Source organism: Staurois parvus, unplaced genomic scaffold (assembly GCF_062004578.1).
Source record: "Staurois parvus isolate SC_StPar_1 unplaced genomic scaffold, SC_StPar_1.0 ptg000249l, whole genome shotgun sequence".
NCBI lineage: Eukaryota > Metazoa > Chordata > Amphibia > Anura > Ranidae > Staurois > Staurois parvus.
This window is the reverse complement of record NW_028318045.1, coordinates 11,358,464-11,379,709: the sequence shown is the minus strand read 5'-3', so window position 1 is coordinate 11,379,709 and position 21,246 is coordinate 11,358,464. Positions and strand designations below refer to the sequence as shown.

At 41.7% G+C, this 21,246-nt stretch overlaps 1 protein-coding gene across 3 annotated transcripts in view; it reads right to left on the bottom strand.

Annotated features, from left to right (window-relative positions):
* Positions 1 to 6,620: 6,620 nt before the first annotated feature.
* Positions 6,621 to 21,246, bottom strand: part of KIAA0930 (KIAA0930 ortholog) — a 76,709-nt gene continuing 62,083 nt past the window's right edge. For all 3 annotated transcript variants that reach the window (XM_089680771.1, XM_089680773.1, XM_089680772.1), the window contains 5 exons: positions 20,897 to 21,037; positions 18,389 to 18,583; positions 17,187 to 17,352; positions 9,380 to 9,535; positions 6,621 to 7,562 (listed from right to left, as the gene is read on the bottom strand). In XM_089680771.1, the coding sequence (XP_089536897.1) occupies positions 7,522 to 7,562; positions 9,380 to 9,535; positions 17,187 to 17,352; positions 18,389 to 18,583; positions 20,897 to 21,037 (699 nt within the window). In that variant the 3' untranslated portion in view covers positions 6,621 to 7,521. The remainder of the gene's footprint in view (positions 7,563 to 9,379; positions 9,536 to 17,186; positions 17,353 to 18,388; positions 18,584 to 20,896; positions 21,038 to 21,246) is intronic.

Sequence of the window (21,246 nt, the reverse complement as noted above, 5' to 3'; positions counted from 1 at the left end):
CAGGAAGATCAATAAACTACTAAAGTACACACCAGTACCCTTGCCATACATTGAGAGCTACAAGGCGTCAGCCACAATTCTGATGGTATTAGTAGGCATTCATTCATAGGAAGCAGTGAATGGACATGGGTGTGACCTCACACAGCTGGGCAGCTTTCAAATAGTGACAGTGGGTGCAGGGAGAAGATCCCCCACCCACTGTTTGACTGCAGATGCTGGAACATGCTACAAAATGGATGGAACATGTTCCAAAGGCGACATCCTTGCAGTTTCAAGAGGGCAAAGAAATCATAGAAGGGCTGAAACACCTGTCCTGATGAAAAGGGTTGTTCTTTAAGTGGCTGCTTTGATCATGTGACTGGCTGTATTTATGTGACCAGACACAAGTGTTTCAGCCCTTCTACTTACATTTTGGCACAGCAACACCATAAACGGCTTGACGCAAACAAATTATTAAACAGTATGTAAACCCAACAAGCTTCTTATCCCATCCCTTTGGTCTGTTAAATATACTATTTTGATATACCTGTTTGCTATTATTTTGAACACAACTGTATATATGCAATTACCAATCAGACATCACTAACCTGATCAATCACTGTTTTTGGTAGAAATGATATTTCTACATGGCAAATAATTTACTAGCAGGTGTAGTAGAGTAATAGAAATACAACAGACCCAACAGTCATGACATGCATGCTGCTGATTCTGTGTAATTGAATCACTAATTGAAAGGGGCATGTTCAAAATAATAGCAGTGTGGAGTTCTATTAGTGAGGTCATTTATTCTTTGAAAAACAGGTGGCAATTATTGCCCTTATTTAAGGAAGGAAGGCAGCAAATGTTGTACATGCTGGTTACAGTGCATTTCTCTCTGAAATTCTGAGGAAAATGGGTCGTTCCAGACATTGTTCAGAAGAACAGAGTACCTTGATTAAAAAGTTGATTGGAGAGGGGAAAACATATAAAGAAGTGCAGAAAACGACAGGCTGCTCAGCTAAAATGATCACAAATGCTTTTAAATGGCAACCAAAACCTGAAAGACGTAGAAGAAAGCGAAAAACTACCATTCGAATGGATAGAAGAATAGCCAAAATGGCAAGGACTCAGCCAACAATCAGCTCCAGGAAGATCAAAGAAGGTCTAAAGTTACCTGTGAGTACTGTTACAATTAGAAGACGCCTATGTGAAGCCAAGCTATCTGCAAGAAGCCCCCGCAAAGTCCCACTGTTGAAAAAAAGACGTGCTGAAGAGGTAACAATTTGCCAAAGAGCACATTGACTGGCCTAAAGAGAAATGGCGCAACATTTTGTGGACTGATGAAAGTAAGATTGTCTCCGGCCACTAGACCCAAAAAGAACAGTTTGTCAGACGACCCCCCAAACACTGAATTCAAGCCACAGTACACTGTGAAGACAGTGAAGCATGGTTGCGCAAGCATCATGATATGGGGATGTTTCTCATACTACGGTGTTGGGCCTATTTATCACATACCAGGGATTATGGATCAGTTTGAATACATCAGAATACTTGAAGAGGTCATGCTGCCTTATGCTGAAGAGGAAATGCCCTTGAAATGGGTGTTCCAACAAGACAACGACCCCAAACACACCAGTAAACATGCAACATCTTGGTTCCAGACCAACAAGATTGACGTTATAGAGTTGCCAGCCCAATTCCTGGATCTTAATCCAATAGAAAACTTGTGGGGTGACATCAAAAATGCAGTTTCTGAGGCAAAACCACGAAATAGAGAAGAACTGTGGAATGTAGTCCAATCCTCCTGGGCTGGAATACCGGTTCACAGGTGCCAGAAGTTGGTTGACTCCATGCAACACAGATGTACAGCAGTTCTCAGAAACAGTGCTTATACAACTAAATATTAATTAAGTGATTCAAAGGAAGGCAAAATCTTCAAACATTTTTCAGTTTATATAGTGAATGTTTGAGTTTGTAAAGAAGAATACAAACACTTCTATATTTTTGAACAGTCTAATATTCACTTTTCTTCAATTTTTTTTTTTAGAGGAACAACACAAATTTGATATATTTTTCTTCATGTTTTGGAATAGAATGTGTAGTGTTCCCAATGCATTTGTGTGTATGGAAAAAAAAAGCTATTAGAAGGATTTTGAGCTTTATTCACTTTTTTCAACACACTGCTATTATTTTGAACACAACTGTATATAATTAACAAAAAAACCCACCACTTGATCCTGCCACAAATCTTGCAAGCTGATAACTTCCTGTGCTGTCTGCATTCATTCAATATTATTCTGGGGAGTACAAACCATCACCTATGTTAGGGAGAAAATTAGGCATTTGTAGCCCTGCCCCAGGGTGACAACACTGCTTCTCTAGAGATCAGTATGGTGTGTTAGTATGGTCACCTTAGTAAGTGTGTTACTGGCAGGATCAGCAGGTGAAAATAAGGCATAAAAGCCTAACAAACCGGAAACCAATGCAGTCACCACATCTAATAACCATTCAGCTGCAAAATATTAATTACATTGTTGCTCTTAGGTCTAGATACATTTTAAGTGAGCTATCATATTTACCAGTGTATGAACTGCCTATCAGCCTCTTGCAGAGCTCAGACTGGTTGGGGGAGAAGCAGCACAAGAATCCAATCAGCTGTGCTTCAAATACTATCAAAATAGGCTGATGGAAAGAACTGAGTGACAGAGATGAGCTCATTAGCCTGCTGCTTCTCTTTTTACTGCCAGTCACAGAGTGGGGTAGGGGTAAGGCTTGCATATCAGAGATCTGAAATGTTGAGGTAATACATCTGTGTTACCATGTACTTGTATTAAAAAGTATCCCTTCTCTTTGCATTGCTTCCTTTGTGTGGAATACCTGGTGATCCTGCCAGTCCATCTGCTTCCCATGTCCAATTATCCACAGTACAGGGCATAAAAGTACATTCATCAGTGTGATCACTTTGCTTCTTTGCATTCCACTTGGGAGCATAGCCTGCCTGTATTCTGATGGTCAGACATGTGCTGGCACACCCCGATAGGAAGATCAGTGTACTACTGTTTCCTCTGCCTCCTGCCAACAGGTCCCCTCCCAGGTCCTCAGTGGATTTCTGTCTTTTACACAGGAATGTGCCTGTGCTTTGTTCAAGTTATGCAAGTGTACAATCCAAATGCACACATTCCTGCATTAAAAATGTCTGTGTGTATATAAGTGGGTGCTGCAGTGACAGTTGGCTGAAACCGAACAGAATCAGCAAGGGAGAATGTCACCAACACACCGAGGATCACCAATATGGGTCCAAAAGTTTTAATGAACGATCACATAGTTACAGCAAGGCAATGCTTCAGAGTCTAGCAGGACCCCTTCATCAGGTCACATGCCTAATGAAGGGGTCCTGCGAGGCTCCGAAACGTTGCCTTGCTGAAACTATGTGATCGTTCATTAAAAAACTTTTGGACCCATATTGGTGATCCTCGGTGTGCTGGTGAGTCTCCCTTGCTGTTCAAGTTATGGACACGTCTCCCCTCCTCCCCCTTTCCACCCTCTCCTCTCTAAGCCCCTTATGCAGCAGAGAACAATTCGGTATCCTGTCCTACCATATAGGGCTGTGCTGCATACCAGAGCTGTATAGATCTCAGAAAGGAACACATCATTTTGCATGTAAATCAGCTCCCTCATGTATTTTATCTGCATATTTACATAATAGCTTTAAGCTTAGCTTTAAACCTGAACCCTGGGATAAACAAGGATGGTGTAAATACAAGAGTCATAAGCATTCTTTACTGAAATCTTGGTGTGCTTTGTGCATTTCTTCTAGATCAGGGGTAGGCAACCTGAGGCTCTCTAGCTGTTGTGGAACTACATTTCCTATGAGACATTGCAAAATTGACAGATACAGCTGACTTGCAGAGGCATGATGAAACTTGTAGTAGTCCTGCAACAGCTGGAGAGCCGCAGGTTGCCTACCCCTGATCTAGATCTGTGCAGTAATCCAGTGTGAAAGTTTACCTCTGTGGAAAAGGTTCCTGTAATAAAAAGACTGGTCACTGCTGCCCTCTCCTTGTACAAGGTGATTGGTCTGGTCTCCGCCCCCTTCTGTAGCTTTCTGCAGACAGCCTATAGTAGGTGGGATCTGCTGGGCCCCTCCCACAGTTCTGCTGTCTGCACAGTATAGGTAAAGCACACCACACAGTTTATGTTAATAAATAGAAAAGCATTTGATGCACAGAAAGCAAATTTTGTGGCCATTGAAGAATACGTTTACATGAAATTTTTGTGCCTTGAGTTCACTTTTAAAGGAAATAGGTCACAAAGTACCTGTAGTTAGAGGCCTCAAACCAATTCCAAGTTTGCACACAGGATCACATAAATTATACCCTGAACATGGGGACAGCCATAGGTGCTCCTTACACACTTCTGGTGCTACATAATTGTTGTGGTTTACGGCTCCTTTTCACAATGCAGATCTAAAAGTCACCAAGCCACTGAAAAATAATGTACTCCATGTCTGCAATATCTCAAACATGGTTAAAGATTATCTTAGTCTGCAATTCTGGCAGGTCAACAGGTATTTGTACTTGCAGAGTCTTTAAAAAGAGAACAAACATGGGAAAATGTACACGTATTGCAAAATATCCTGCAAATGTTTTTCTTTATCATTTTGCCTTGACAATCCATGTTCTCAAGAATTTTGAAAGCCTGAAATGCAAATTTGAAGCAAGTTGGTGGCTGGCCTGTTCACTCTTGCCCTTGGGTCATTATTATGAATGACTGGTTTGGTAACCAGGAGGCTGTGAGCGAGCCATTGACTTGTATGCCTCTTGTTGGTATAAAGGCCAACTGGACTTCAACAGGTCTAGGGGTATTTGAGAACACTGACAGGTGCATGTAGACAACAGGGAGAGCCTACTTTATAATACTAAAATAGTGAAAGTGTATGACCATCAGACTGTGCTAAAATGTGTAGATTCATGATATTTATCACTACTATATCACATCTATGTATAAACAGTACACTGCCACTTTAAAATATAATAAAAATTTAGCAAAGATACACTTCAAAAGTAATCTAGTGGCACATAAATCAATAGTGCCAAAAACACTCATATATAAACAATATAAAAATATAAACAATACAAAAATACAAATTAATAAACTAGCAAAAAAATAATGTATTCCAAAAGAAAAGTCCAAATGAATCAGTCCACAAGAAAAGTCCAAATGAATCAGTCCACAAAGCAATCACTACATGAAGAAAACTTGTGAATTTTGTATGTGCTGATGCTTTATTCTTGAAACATTGGGATCCCAAGAAAAAGACTACCAAACCCTGGCACATAAACTCCTTCTCACAACACTCCACACTCCAAAAACCATGTAGAAAAAAAAACCAAAAAAAAAAAAAAAAAAACAACACGAGAGAACCCCAAAATGGTACAGTACCAACTACAAGATTTTATTGCCACAATAGAGTGCCACTTACAAGATGAGAATCAATAAAGTTTATTGTGGCAATAAAATCTTGTAGTTGGTACTGCACCATTTGGGGTTCTCTCGCTTTTTCTCTCTCCTACATGGTTTTTGGAGTGTGAAGCGTTGTGAGAAGGAGTTTATGTGCTGGAGTTTGGGAGCGTTTTTCCTGGGATCCCAATGTTTCAAGAATAAAGCGTACATTAAAACATCACAGTGACCCGATTGGTCCTTGGAGAAACCGTCTACTTTAAGCTGAGTGTGCCAACCACGAGAGTGGGAGGCAACAATTTTTGGTGAGTGCACACCTGAGAGGGGAGCACTCTACACATATGTATGCATTTAATTTCTTCACAAGTTTTCTTCACGTGGTGATTGCTTTGTGGACTGATTCATTTGGACGTTTCTTTTGGAATACATTATTTTTTTGCTATTTTATTAATTTGTATTTTTATATTTATATATTTTATAAGAGTTTTTTTGGCACTATTGATTTATGCGCCACTAGACTACTTTACAATACTGCTTTTACCTGTAACATTATCCTTTTCATAAACCTGAAATAGGATGTCAGGGTCCACGACAGTCTGTCACAAACAGCATTCAGCATCTTATTTCATTATACACTTATGTGCTATTGTAATATACATGATAGGTTTTATCCAGACCAACCCTTGTTAGGTCTCCTTAGGAGGAAGATGGAAGATTTTCAGCAAAGAATGTGCTAAAAAACAGAATATTTTAAAAACAGTCAGTGGGCGCTGTGAATTTGATGAGATGTTGTTATGTGGAGAAAAACCACAAGGTTTCCTTTAATGGCATGTGTTCTTAAAGCAGAGATGCCACACTCCAAGCTGTGTTCAATCACCTTTATTGAACCATTCTCTTGTGGGGGATGTGTTGTAATCAATAAAATTGATCACATTCTGGATGGAAACAAGGCACCAGAGGTCTGTACCTGAGGTGGAGGGGATAGGATACTTGAGGGTCCAGAGCAAAGTCAATTTTGTATGCGCACTTTAACAGTGCACCCACAAGCGGCACATACCCTCCCCATTTACTCCTCCACTACTCCTTTTGGCTGCCGGAAGGAAAGAAAAATTTCCAAGGGAAATAAATGTGATCTGTTTACACATACACAAGTCTATCTCAATAAAAATTCTTTCACAAGGTTTTTCAAAAAGCAACAATTATATTGACCTTTTAATTCGCTTACAAATTGCCAAAAAAAAAAAAAAAATCAGGTGTAGTAGAAGTTCAGAGAACACCATTCTTTTAGTTTTCCCTCAAAGTGTACACAACGTTATTTAACTTTTTTTTTTTCTTTACAAAAAGATGAAAGTTAATAAATAAAAATAGGCAGAGGTTACTCAACAGGTACAGAATTTGGACTGCACAATTTTTCTGTTAAAAAAAAATTAAAACAAAGAAAAAACACACATAGGAAAGACGCAGGTGCAAACACGAAATAAAAAAAGGAAAACAAAGGCTTTTACACACTGGAGATAATTTTTTCCAATGGCGAGTTATTAAAATTCCTCGCTTACAAATAACGCATTTCTGTTGCGCTCATATAACACGGACGCCAAATACATTATAGTTCCATCGCCCCACATCGTGACATTCAATGAAATCGCTTACCAAAGCGCGGACAGCATTAGCAGTGCGTGCACTGTCCCTTCGTTTGTTCGTTTTGCACTTGCAATCAAAAGTATATATAACAAATTGTTTGTAAAGCCTGTTAGTTTTGAAAGCAGCCCCTTATAATCAAGTCTCTGACCAGAACACTGTGTGATGTAAGATTAGGAAGGGTTAGAGAGGCACTTTAGATTGGCTGGTACTTTTGTTTTTTTTATTATTTTTAACCCTCTTCTTACTGCAGGGACCAGGGTGGGGTAGTTAGCCTGGACAACAGTCAATCCCTTTGCTTCCTTTTATTTTCATATATTACACCCAGTGCATTTCTGCTCACAGACACTAGGTGGTAGTGTTCTCAAAGGAAACCACTGCAGGTCAAGGAGGCACTTTGGCAGTGAAGTTTCAGTTTTCCGATGGCAGCGACAACTTTTTCTGCTATGACATCAAGATTGGCTTCTGTCTCACCTCCAAGATATCTGCAAAGAGGAAAAAACGTGTAAGCACACAGCTGTAATTAGAATGCATTCTGGTTTTGGTGTATGTAATTCCAGGCAACTTGTGACACCAATCACTCAAACATATGGCAAACACTGGCTACTACAGTGCTGAAGGCTGAAGAGCGTTTTGCAGATTCCAGGAATCTCCTCACGTGTGAAGTGGAATGGTTGCTTTCCCTGAATGTACTTCTTGTTAAGTAGCACATAGTGCAAAGTAGTGCACTTTGGGAAACTCACTACAAATGCACTGCATGGTACTTTTGTCCCATTTGATCAGGTGCGGGTAGACGCAATAAGTTTGTGACCTGCGTTTGGGGTGTCACCACCTTAATAGCGACACCTGCAGCAGATTGCATCTGCACTGCGTTTCCAGCACTGAGTTCTGGGAGTCTCATGTTAACATTTTTGCTTACATTTTTCCACCTTTGTGATGGTTCCATATAAGGTCAGTAACAAATTGATCGAACTCTGCCATGTAGCAAAAGATCACTTCCAATAGTGATCTATTGCTTGCTATAAATAAATAATAGATCACTATTGCAGAGAACTCCAAAAATATGCTGGTAGGTTAATTGGCTCCTGTGTAGATTGGCCCTAGTAAGTGTATGAATGAATGAGTTAGGGATCTTAGACTATGCTCCTTGAGGGTTAGGATCGGATGTGAATGTACTATATATCTATATTGATACAGTGCTGCATAAACAGCGCTATAGAAGTAGAGGTAATCACTCTGTTGTTGCATGGGGAGGGGTCATGGATGCAGAGCCTCTAAAGCAGCTCCATTGCTGGCAACAAAGTACTCCATTGCGTGGCTAGCCAGTAAAGACCTTAAAGATGAAAGCATCAATGACATGGCCCCCTTCCTCACCTGGCCTAAACCCTATTGACAACTTGTGAGCCCTTCTTAAATGGGAAATGTATGGTGAAGGAAAACATCACACCTTCTGAACAGTGTCTGGGAGGCTGTGGTTGCTGCTGCACAAAAAAAGTTGATCATCAACAGACCAATAAACTGACAGACTCCATGATTGGAAGGCTTATGGCTGTTATTGAAAAGAAGGGTGGCTATATTGGCCACTGATTTTTTTTTTTTTATTTCAGAAATGTTTATTTGTAAATTTTGAGTTGTTTATTATTCTCACTAACGGATGAAAATAAACAAGTGAGACAATTTTCGTTTTACATTTACTTGCATAATAACTCTGCACACTAATAGTTGCCCAATAATTGTGCACACACAGATATTCGCCTAAGAAAGCCGAAACCTCACTTTTATTTCCTTAAATATTCAGGTTTTAGGTTTATTAACATTTTTGATTGACTGAGAGCACTGTAGTTGTTCAATATTGAAATTAATCCTCAAAAATACAACTTGCCTGATTGTGCACACAGTGCATATATATTTTCTGCCTTTGAATTATATTTGGTGCTGCAAAAGTTCTCTACACCAATTGTTGGACAGAGTATCTCTGGGATGCTTGCACCCTAGTAGCCTCCATTCACACCAGTTATCTATTAATTTTCCCTTTCGTATGGTGACACCCATACTGAGCAGTGTCATAACCCAAGGAAAGGGAGTGTGTTGGGACAACATGACCTGGTGCATATGCAGGCACGGCGTCTAAGGTCTAGTAAACTAAGTTGCATAGTTAGTTTTTAAACCCAGTAACAAAAATTGCTATGTTCTCCCAAAAGTGTCACTTCCATTCAGTGTTTAATACCTCCGATCCCAATTATTAGAAAAAGGTGAAAAAGTAGTAAAATAATAAAACTTTGAATTGTTGTCAGGGATTTACCGGACAGGATGCGCTGCAGTGGTAGGGTGACGTAGGTCAGGTGTGCATAGAGAAGGAAGTTCTCGTCGGTTCTGTTCAGCTTCAGCCATGACCCCACCAGCGATCTTCCCGTTCCAGAGAGGGAGCGAGACCTCAGGTTTGTTACACTGTGTATATCTGTGGAATGATTTACAGGAGGGTCATATAGAGCAGTACTTATGGGAATGTACAAGGGTTTGGCATGCATTTTTTTTTCAAATAAAGTGATATTTACACCTTCATTTTTGTAAGCATTTTCAGCAGCAGATTTAATTACTTCCTGAGTATGCAACTTCCATTTTTATTCCCTTGCCTCCATCTTTATTTTTGTTTGAGTTGGTGCCAAGACTGCTGCCCCAGATTTCCCATTTCAGGGTGGCTTCTCTTGCAACATTCTATGCAGCCGCCCTTGCATGCAGGGACAAGAGTTGTGTCTCCCTAAACTGTGTGCATCAATAGAAACACACAGCCATTAGCCTAGGATGGAAAGACTACCCCCGTTCCTTCTTTGTCCCCCCTCCAAGCTAACAGAATAGCTTTAGACTACACTGTCCACCGTGAAGTCCTGAAATCCAGGGAAGGCACACTGTAGGACCAGTAGCTAGCAGCACAGAAAGCTGTAAACTGCAAGCGCTGGCATAAGAATTTTAACAAATAGTTTAATGGGGAATGGTTATTTTATTGCCCTCAATGTGGCTTAAAGTTTAAAATAAAAAAAAATAAAAAAAAAATCGCTGAGGGTTTAACCTCCCTGGCGGTATTCCCGAGTGTAGCTCGGGGTAAAAATTTCAGTACCAAAAGCGGTATCCTTGACCTACACTCGGGCTTACCATGCGGCGTTGCTCAGGGATTCCCTGCAGCACTTACCTTGTCCTTCACTCCCTCCTGCAGCGTCCCCGGCCATCTTCTCTGGCCGATGCCGGAAATCAGGTCTAAAAATGGTAAAAATGTTTTTCTTTTCCGTCACGTACATGTGAAAGGATATGTGCACTTTAAGACAAAATGCATTTATCCTTTTTTTTTCCCCCTGCCATGCCTGACCTAACCTAAACCAACTCTCCCCTCCAGAAAGGAGTCCACTGTTTGTTTACATCCAACACTACTATGAGACCACCTTCGACTGTCTCCAGCCTTGGGACACAGAGGCATGGAAGTGTTCACTGTCCTGATGCAGCCAGGACAGTGAAGACGTGTGTCAATGGATGTAAACAAAAATGCATTAGAGTGGGTTAAGCTGGGTCAGAGGAAGGGGGCAAAAATAGGCTTTGATTCATAACACACTTATCTTTGAAGTTCTGCATGGAGGAATAGTTTGTGTATTTATTCTTAGCCAGCAGATGGAGCTCTATGATCCTTTCAATTATGGTGCTTTTAAAAAGAGCTAAAAAGGTGCACATTAATATATTTAAAACTGAACCAGTTAGGATCTTAATTACATGCTTATATTAATCTTGCTTGGCCCAGTATAATGCATGTAAGTATACATATCTCATAAGTGAGGAATCGCTGTGAAAGCTGAAGTGTTGATTTTAACTGCTGTCAGTGTCCCCTGTGGGAAGAGCCCCTTACTTCCTATGAGGTCATTGCAAGAGAGGAGGAGAAATCTATCCAAAGGGGACATTGGCCGCAAAAAAAAAACCTGGATTTTTTTCTTACATACTTACCTGTAAAATCCATTTCTTGGAGTACATCACAGGACACAGAGCAGGCAATTAATGACTATGTGGGTTATATGCCCCCTACAGGTGACTAGACACTGGCCGACCAATTCGAGGGAAGTCCTCCCCTCTATAACTCCTCCTACACAGGAAGTACTTCAGTTTTTGTAGCAAGCATGACATTCCAGAAAGAGGGGCAGGACCTCTGTGTCCCGTGATTTACGCCAAAAAATTAAATTTACAGGTAAGTATGAAGAAAAAAAAAATCAAGTTTTCTTTATCGTACATCACGAGACACAAAGCAGGCTATTCATGACTTTGCGGGATGTCCCAAAGCAATAAAGAAATTTGAGGGGAGGGTGACACCATGATAGCCACCATTAGTAATCCCTCAGGACCTACTCAGCTGTCAGTAAAACACTGCACCCAAAGGCAGAATGCTCTGCAGCTCTGACATCCACCCGATAGAACCTTGTGAATGAACTGAAGACCATGTAGCGGTTATGCAACCTGAACAACTGACACCTCAAAGCGGATCGCCCAAGATGCCCCCATACCCCCAGTAGAGTGTGCTCTCACCCGAAAGGGTGGGACCTTATCCTTCAAACCATAGGCTGGAATATTTAATTGGCAGATCCAATGAGAAAAAGTTGACCTGGAAGCCACCTGCCCTTTCTGGGCCCTTCTGGCAGTACAAACCAGGAATTCTGTCCTGTGCTGCAAAACTCCAGTAAATCCTTGCCATCTAAAGTTTATTCAGAGTACACAGCAATCTTTCCCCTGCCAACAGTGGACTAGGAAAATAAGAAAGACAAGACACTATCCTGATTTAAGTGAAAACTAAAATTCACTCCAGAAAAGAAGATGGATGAGGATGCAACATCACCTCATCATTTGGCAAGACCAAGAATGACCCAAAAGAGCCACCAGATCTTACACTCTTCCTGCTGAAGTGATAGTAATCAAAGAAGCCACCTTTTCTGAGTCAAAAGATTAAAAATTGATTTAATTGGTTCAAAAGGTAGCCTCCGCAATATAGCCAAGATCAAGTTCAGGTCCCAAGGACACCAGGGTGGCCTAAAAGACAGTACCATCTGTGCTCCATCCTGTACGACGTATGAGTCAAGGAGTGAGAAATAATGATCTCTGGGAAAAATGCATAGATCCGAAATATGACCTTAAACGGCACTTAATATCAATTTCTGTTTCCCCTCCTGTTAGGAAAAAGAAAAAAAAAAAAAAGGCTTCACTTGAGGCAAATAAAATTTACAGATCCTGTAATGGAAGCTCCCTGAAGCCAGCTTCCTGGTGTTTAAAAGTGTGGAAAAAAAGGAACCTTAAAATCCTCCCCATCGTTGTAGACCTGGACTTTAATAGTGCAGCCTTCGATCCTAGCTATCCTAAAGCGGGATACATTATTGGACCCAAGACAATAGGTCTGGGTGGACCAGAAGTGTCCAAGGAGCATCCCTTGCCAGATTATGCCGGTGTACCAAGCCCTCCTGCGCTAGACTGTCAGTGGGACTCCTGACCTGGACACAATCTGTCTAACCGGTTGTAAAACCTGGAAGTCTGCAGATCCATATCCAAAGTTTCCCAACACCGGCAGATTGCCGAGAAGGATGCAGGAACCACCCAACTAGTATCAGCCACTGATGGCTAGGGAAAACCCCTTGCCAGTTTCGTATACCTGGAATATGTACTGCTGACAGAAACGGCACATACTATTCTGCCCCAGACAGAATGTGGTGCCCCCCTCTCCTCTTTTTTTTGAATCGCATGACCCTTGGTGCTGCCCCGGTGGTGGATATAACCACTGCCGTGATATTGTCAGACCAACCCTGACCACAACCTGTGCAACTGGTTCGTCCAATAATCAATAGCAAAGTGTACTGTCTGTTCCAAGATATTGATGAGCAGTCTTCTCTCTTACGGAGATCAAGTCCCCTGAGCTGTAGCTACCTCCAAACCAGCCCCCCAATCGGAGAGACTGGCATTGGTGGCTACTATCTTTCATATCATTGGAAGGAAAATTACCCCTTCATTAGATTCCAAACAAACCACCTGCAATTTGGACTTTGCAACACCCTGGGAACAAAGCTCTCTGGCAATCCAATGCTTGGACCTTCATGAACCAGATAGAATGTTCCTTCACGAAAGACCTGGAGTTGAATCATAGGCTGGAAACCAGCTTTAATGTAGATACTACTTCCTCATGCAGAGACCTGTTAAAGCGAGATATAATTAGCAAAAGAGGTATCCTTCAAGGCTTGGAACCGACTGCTCCCTGAGCACAGGAACATTCTAAGTCTGACACCCTCCTGTGACCCTAGCAAGCCCAGCACCAGCTAGGAGCTTTGTGAACACTTGGGGGGCTGTGGCTGTAGCCAGCCCAAAAGAGCAGTGCCTCAAAAAACAAAAAAACGAATCTTTACTGCAAAACACAGAATCCAAGACGGGCCTGAAAAAATCAACACACAAAGATATGCATATTAAGAACAACGGACCCCCGAAATCTATTACTAGCAGAGATGCTACCACTAATCGAACCAACCCAATATAAAACAAAAAGACGTCTACACTTATGTCCAGTACCCCGACATAGATCTCATGTCCCTGTCTTATTTTGGGCCTGTGAACGTGTTGAGTGTCTCGAATCATCTCAGACTGCACTAGCATCCTCTGTCTAAGATACTTAACACACAGCAGCCTCATATTCTAGGAGGGAAATGCTTAGTTTCTGAGCTTAGGCGCTTTTTGGGTAATGCGGCCACAGTCCATTGCAGCTCCACTTACCAGAAATAGCTGCAATGCCAGACCAACATAGTGACCCAGATACACCTGACCCCCCTGGTCTACCAGGAAATGTGAATATCACCAAAATATCCCTCGACTCCACTGGACCCTTCTGAAACCTTTTAATCGTGCAGCAGTTAAATAATGTAGCAACTATATCTGTCAAAACCTACTTAAGCTGTCCCACAGGGATGGCGGTCCATAGCCATGATTGTCTACAGCTACTCGATCACGCAAGTATGCAAGCCTGCTGAAGTATACAATTTATGTAAGTATGCAGAGCATTCAATTATGCAGTTCACGCCTGTATAATGGAAGCAGTCAACACCTGTATAAGCATGCAGTCCACTTATGTATAAGCATACAATTTTTGCATGTACATATGCAGTTTATGCAAGTATAAAACTAATAATTACGCAGGTATGCATGTAACAATGTAATACTATGCCACACCTGCCCCGCTCCACTTTCTAGAAGCATATACTATCATCAGACTGTCAAAAAACAACTGCACTTGGCCCCATACAAGCGTTGCAGGACTAGCCAAACACCTGTGCATCAAACGCAGTCTGAATGAAGCCTCTATGCTGCCTCATTGCAGGCGAAATGCCAAGTTCCTGTAAATCATATGCAAGCTATATTGGAGACATACAGAGGATATAAAAAAAGTCTACACACCCCTGTTAAAATGTCAGGTATCTGTGATGTAAAAAATGAGACAGAAATCATTTCAAAACTTTTTCCCCCTTTAATTTGTTGAACAACAAACTGAAATATTTTAGGTGGAGGGTAAAAATAAAAAACTAAAAAAATATGGTTGCTTAAGTGTGCACACCCTTAAACTAATACGTTGTTGAAGCACCTTTTGATTTTATTCCAGAACTCAGACTCATACACAAAAAGACCATCAGCATGGCACATCAACTTGGCAATATTCGCCCACTCTTCCTTGCACTCCGTATCTGTCATATTGTGAGGGAATCCCCTGTGCACAACCCTCTTCAGATCATCTCACATATTTTCGATAGGATTGGTGAAGCCATTCCTTTGTTGATTTGGATGTATGCTTTGGGTCGTTGTGCTGAAAGATTAAGCTCCTCTTCATGTTCAGCTTTCTAGCAGAAGCCTGAAGGTTTTGTGGCAATATTGACTGGTATTTGGAACTGTTCATAATTCCCTCTACCTTGACTAAGGCCCCAGTTCCAGCTGAAGAAAAACAGCCCCAAAGCATGATGCTGCCACCACCATGCTTCACTGTGGGTATGGTCTTCTTTTGGTGATATGCAGTATTGTTTTTGCACCAAACATCTTTTGGAATTATGGCCAAAAAGGTCAACCTTGGTTTCATCAGACTAACATTTTCCCACATGCTTTTGGGAAACTTCAGATGTGTTTTTGCAAAGTTTAGCTGTTTTTTAGGATGTTTTTCTTCGTAAAAAAGGCTTCCATCTTGCCACTCTACCCCTTAGCCCAGACATATGAAGAATATGGGAGATTGTTGTCACATGTACCACACAGTCTGTACTTGCTAGATATTCCTGCAGCTTCTCTATTGTTGCTGTGGGCCTCTTGGCAGCCTCCCAGACCAGTTTTCTTCTCATCTTTTCATCAATTTTGGAGGGACATCCAGTTCTTGGTAATGTTAATGTTGTGCCATAATTTCTCCATTTGATGAGGATGACTGTCTTCACTGTGTTGCAAGTTATATCTAATGCCTTAGAAATTCTTTTGTACCCTTCTCCTGACTGATACCTTTTAACAATGAGATCCCTCTGACGCTTTGAAAGCTCTGTGCGGACCATGGCTTTTGCTGTAGGATGCAACTAAGAAAATGTCAGGACAGACCTACTAGAAAAGCTGAACTTTATTTGGGGTTAATCAGAGGCACTTTAAAATGATGGCAGGTGTGTACTGACTCCTATTTAACATGATTTTGAATGTGATTGCTTAATTCTGAGCACAGCTACATCCCCAGTTATAAAAGGGTATGCACACTTATGCAACCACATTATTTTAGTTTTTTATAGGTTTACTTACCCCCTGAAAGATTTCAGGTTTGTTTTTCAATTGAGATGTACAGTTTATCGGTCACATTAAAAAGGTGGAAAAAGTTCTGAAAAGATTAATCTTTGTCTCATTTTTTTTACATCATAGAAGCCTGACATTTTAAACAGGTGTGTAGACTATTTATATCCACTGTAACTCCTATCAGAAACCAGCTGTACAAGTACACCAAAAATATGCAGACTAATACAGGGTGCGTATAATCGTTTCCTGTCTGGTCATGCATCCCCCCCCCCCCCCCCCCCAGAAAAAACTCATACCTCATCATTCAGCCATAGACTGCTATGTGTATCTGCTACCTCTCCAAAGCCTCTTAAACTGCCAGCCACATGGGACTACAAACACAAGATAAAAATGGCCGCCCATCTACTTCCTGCCTCCACTGCACCAGTGTAGGTTAGAGAGCGACCCCATGACCTCTAATGGCTGGAGGAGAAACTGCAGCCCAATAATGCTTTAGACACACAGGAAGCACGGCCTGGCCAGACTAAATGGCACACGGTCCCCAGTTGCCACCGGGAGAATAACCAGACAGATTTTTCTAAATATATGCTGCAAAAGTAAAAAACTTACCATTCCTGCTGCAGTAGTCTGAATCATTACAGACGACCAACCTTCACCCATCACAGCAGGCTTTGTCATGTGGACCTTCAAGGACTCAGTCCCCATAATGTGGGGCCACTTCCTTGGACCCCTATAGCACCTCGCTGGAAAGCGCCTTGGTCAGATTTAAAACTACACAGGGTTCCACCTGCACGGAGTCCAGCAAGATTTGGGTAACATCCATTTTGCCTCACAGCTTTCTGAATGGATCCGATTAAAGCCCATTATTCTCGAAGGAACTGTACTAGACCTTAGGTATGCTCCAAGAGCACAAGCAAAACTTTCAGTGACCATTCACCTTACAGATACTGGTGTAAAAAACTAAAGTACTTCCTGTGTAGAAGGGGTTTATAAAGCAGAGGACTTCCTCTTTGATTGGTCGGCCAGTGTCCATTCAGCCATAGGTGGCATATAACCGACATAGTCAAGAATAGCCTGCTCCATGTCCCATGATGTACGATAAAGAATCAACCCCAATCTAGGATGCAACTGCTACGGAATCTAATCAAAACAAAAGTTTGGCTGGGGATGCACAAAAAAAAAAAAAAAAAAAAATTCAATCAATCATTAAGTATGCCATTTAAGAGGGAAATCTTCCAAGCAAGCAATCCAATGCTGCCAAGCAGCAGTCATGAATAGAACACTAAAAATGGTCTTTTTTGTCCTACCTCCACCGTCATCACTGTCCCGGAAAAACTCCTCACTGTCATTGGCGGAGTGCGACTTCTTCATCTCTGCTATTCTGTTCCTGGGCACTTTCCTCTTAAGAGATGGAGAGAAGAAGGACGGGCGGTTGTTGCGTTCTGGAGTGGGCGGAGTGCTGAATGACGTCACCTGACCAGACAAGGAATGCAACTGGTCAGCAATAAAATTTCAGCAGGATTCTGATTACAAGGCGTTGGGAGGAAAGAATTGTCTCAACTGGCATCGTCCACAGCTACCAATTGGACCTTTTATTTTTCATAGACTTGAAGAATTAAAGGTAGAATCTGACTGGTTATTATGAGTAATGCACAAAAGAACCAGATGGAGCTTATAACACAGTTGTCACTTTACCAATTCTAGCTTCCCTTGGTAGCCCTTTTCACCTGTCTCATACTCATCTGTGCTGAACTAGCCACTGCGCTGTCCTGCCTGAACCCTTGGAGCTACCATGTACTTCTGGGTATGGGGGAGCATATGTTTTTCTCTCTGGAGATGTGCTATTCCATGGAGTGCCCAGTCATCAGGTCCAAGCACTGTCACATGGGGTGGGTGTATTACAGATGTGTAAGCGCCGACACAGAGCTCAGATTTCTGCTCTGGACTGTAGCAGGTGAACAGGGCAACAAGGAAGGGTGGAGAAAGTAAGTATCCATAGAAGAGGATGATATGAGCTACTCAAGACATCTGGTCTCTGCTTAAAAAGGGAAAAGTGTCAGGTTCACTTCAATGTAAAAAAAAAAAATATAAAAAGATAGGCCACACTTCAAACATCTTTCTTCAGTTGATTTAGGATTATGTATGCTCATGACCTAAAACGGTACAAAATGGATTGCCATTGCAAATGAATGAACCAGTGTTGGTCAGTTCCTGCACTTGCATCTGTGTGTATGTCACAGGGAGGTGTTCTGCACCAGTCACAGCTTTGAGAGAAGTGACAGAGCTTTGTGGAAACCAAAATGGCCAATGATACCGCAACTCCCCATGTGTGTGAAATACCTCCACTGTGCTAGTCATAGCAGTAGGTTAACCAAAGAAGACCTTGGATCTTGTGGTCAAGCAGTATAGGACAACCAATAGCGCATCATACATCTGCTTCGAAAAAGTTTATGACTTTTGCTCTGCTCACCAATCTGCCCCATGGTGTACAAGCTACTCTCATACTCACTCTTTCATGCAGCGGTGAACCAGGGTTGGAATCCTCCTCTGTACCGTACGGCGACGTGTCTCCCGTGGACACCCTGCTTACGGCCATCTCTGCATGACCTTTGCCTTGTGGTCCCTTCATCCGCACAAACTCCATGTTGTTATATTTGTAGAAGCCAAAGGACATCTTCTGAGCCATCTTGGCCGCCACACTGACCTGTGAGAAATAGATAATGAGATCAGTCACCAGGCCAATAAAACACAACAGCACTCCTGCAGTTATCAAACTGCTGCAAAGAATCCATACAGTTACAGAGTAGCACAGGTGTCAAACGTTAGCTGTATCACTTACTTCATAGGTAATTACTCAGGATCCAGAATAAGAGATGGGAAGGCCTTGGAAAAAAAACTGAATTTGGGGGGACGGACCTTTTTTTCCACCCTTTTTCCCCAAAGCCTTTTTGAGAAAAAAAAAAGCGTGGAATTTGTTCTTTTACATGGCTCTATGACACGGTATTGAAACTATAGAACATGAAGACATTAATGATTTCTGAGACTTTATGTAAAAGTCTTAAATTATTGCAAGTTCTCTCAGCTGAAGACAAGAAAATCCTGGAATGGAAACGGGTGGAAAATGTACCATGTTCTCAAAAGGTGGACTTATCCTGTAAAGCTGAACTACAAGCAAAAAACTAAATTCACATAAAATTCATATATGAAAGAGGTTTCACCTGCCAAAGGAATTTTATCAATGTCCATCCAGTCCCAAGATTTACACAGTTCATCCCACAAAGCACAACCCTGTCTGGCAGAACAACAGACCTGAAATAATCTGTGCCTTTTATATCTGCCTGGAGTTTAGCTTTACAAAGTTACTGTGTGCTGTTTGTACGCTCTCCCAGTGTTTGTGCTGGTTTTCACCCACTTTCTTCCCAACACGGAAAAGCATAGCAACAGGTGGTATGTGTTTAGTAAGGACATAAGATTGTAAGCTACCATAGGGGCAGGGACTCCTAGAAAGGGATTGGTAGATTCTGTAAAATAGTGGCGTCAGATGCAATTAAGCCCAACTGCAGGCAAATTTATTTTAACCCCATAATGTCAACTACACGCAAATTAGTGGCCCCACAGAACTGGGCTTTTTTCCCGTGGGGCCGCTAATTTGACTAAATCTTTCTGCTGGGAGTGCGCTGCATGGTGCGCTCCCAGCACAAAGACCAGGGTGTCACTGAGACACCCGGGTCCCATTCTAACAATCGGGACCTGGAACTCCCAATTCCAGGTCACCTGATCGCTGTGATAGCCTCTGATTGGCTCTCACAGTGATCAGTCACTGTGAAGCCCGACTCCCTTGTTTTCTCTCTCTGAATGGAGGAGAGAGATACACTGTATCTCTCTCTGTCCTTTCAGAGAGGAAAAAAATAAAGTTAATAAATAAAAATATAAACAAAAAATACCTAGGTCAAGGTTCAATCTAGGTCTGTGCCACGGTTAGTGATTTGGTCACGGTCAAAGGTCAGGGTCTTTTTTTTTTTGGATTAGGGTTTTTTTGTTTTTTGGGCCAGTTTTCCTTTGGTAATACAAAAGAAAAAAAAAAAAACCCAAACAGGAGACATCCATTATCATTCTCCACCAAATGAAAGCCCAATTTGTCCTGAAAAAAACAAGGTATAATCCACCTGGATGCACAATGTAGTTGTGATGAGATGTACGTTTTTGCTAACACATGTCAAAGTTGCAAAATTGTGCTTAGGTGTTAAGATTCGTTTTACCCTTAGGTATAAAGGGGTTAAGTTTAGAATAAAGTTCTTAAGAATTTTTATGAATGTTGTGAAGCCACTGGGGAGGTTTTACCTCACTTCCTGGCCCCGTGTCTACAGTGGAAGAAATGAAGGGAGTGGTTGTCACCGGAACAGGAAGACACAGCCAAAGCCCCAGATTAGGAAAGTGTTTTGCTGCAGTTTGCATCGCCACTGGGGAGATTTCCTATCACTTCCTGACAAAAAAAAAAAGAAAAAGCTCTACAGTAGAGAAACAGACTGCAAATAGAAATGTGATGGGTTTAAAAGATATATACACTGTGTGCACAATTATTAAGCGAGTTTTTTTTTTGTTTTGTTTTTTTTTTAACCAAAACACCATTTTTATGCATACTGTCCAACTCCAAGCTGTAAAAACTTGAATGTTTATTGGAAGTTGAAACGTCAAGACTGGGATAAGAATTATCTGAAGACAGATTTTTCAAAGGTTTTATGATGAGATTGACTCTTGACAGATCAGATGGATGGGCCTGTGGCTGATCAGTAACGGGCACAGAGCTCCACTTCGACTCAGATGCTAGGAAGGTAGATTTGGGGTTCTAGTATGGGTCAAAGTGGAGCACTGTGCCAGTTACTGATCCAGCCACAAGCCCATCCATCTGGTCCACCAGGAGTCACTCTCATCAGTCCACAGAACCTTTGAAAAATCTGTCGTCAGATATTTCTTGGCTCAGTCTTGATGTTTCAACTTATGTGATCACAACACCTACCCGATTATCATATACTTTCTTCAGTGCCTCGTAGCGGATGGAGCCTTGGAAAATGACCCCTTGAAACGTGTTTGTTTTGTCACTGGCTACAAGTTCGACACAAACCATTTCTCCTTCTCCCACAGTCATGTCACTGAACACCTACAACACAAAATGAGAGAAAACCGTGATGAAACCCCTCCAGGTCTCTGTACTGCCTGCTTTCCCCGATCAAGTGATGGCACACCACTCAGCTCACCCCAGCAATATGAATCCATATTAAGAAACTTGTGAGCCGCACACCATGCTGTGGTCCCATATTAAAACTTTTTTTTTTTTTGGAAAATCTGGTTTGCCTAGTGATCCTGAGG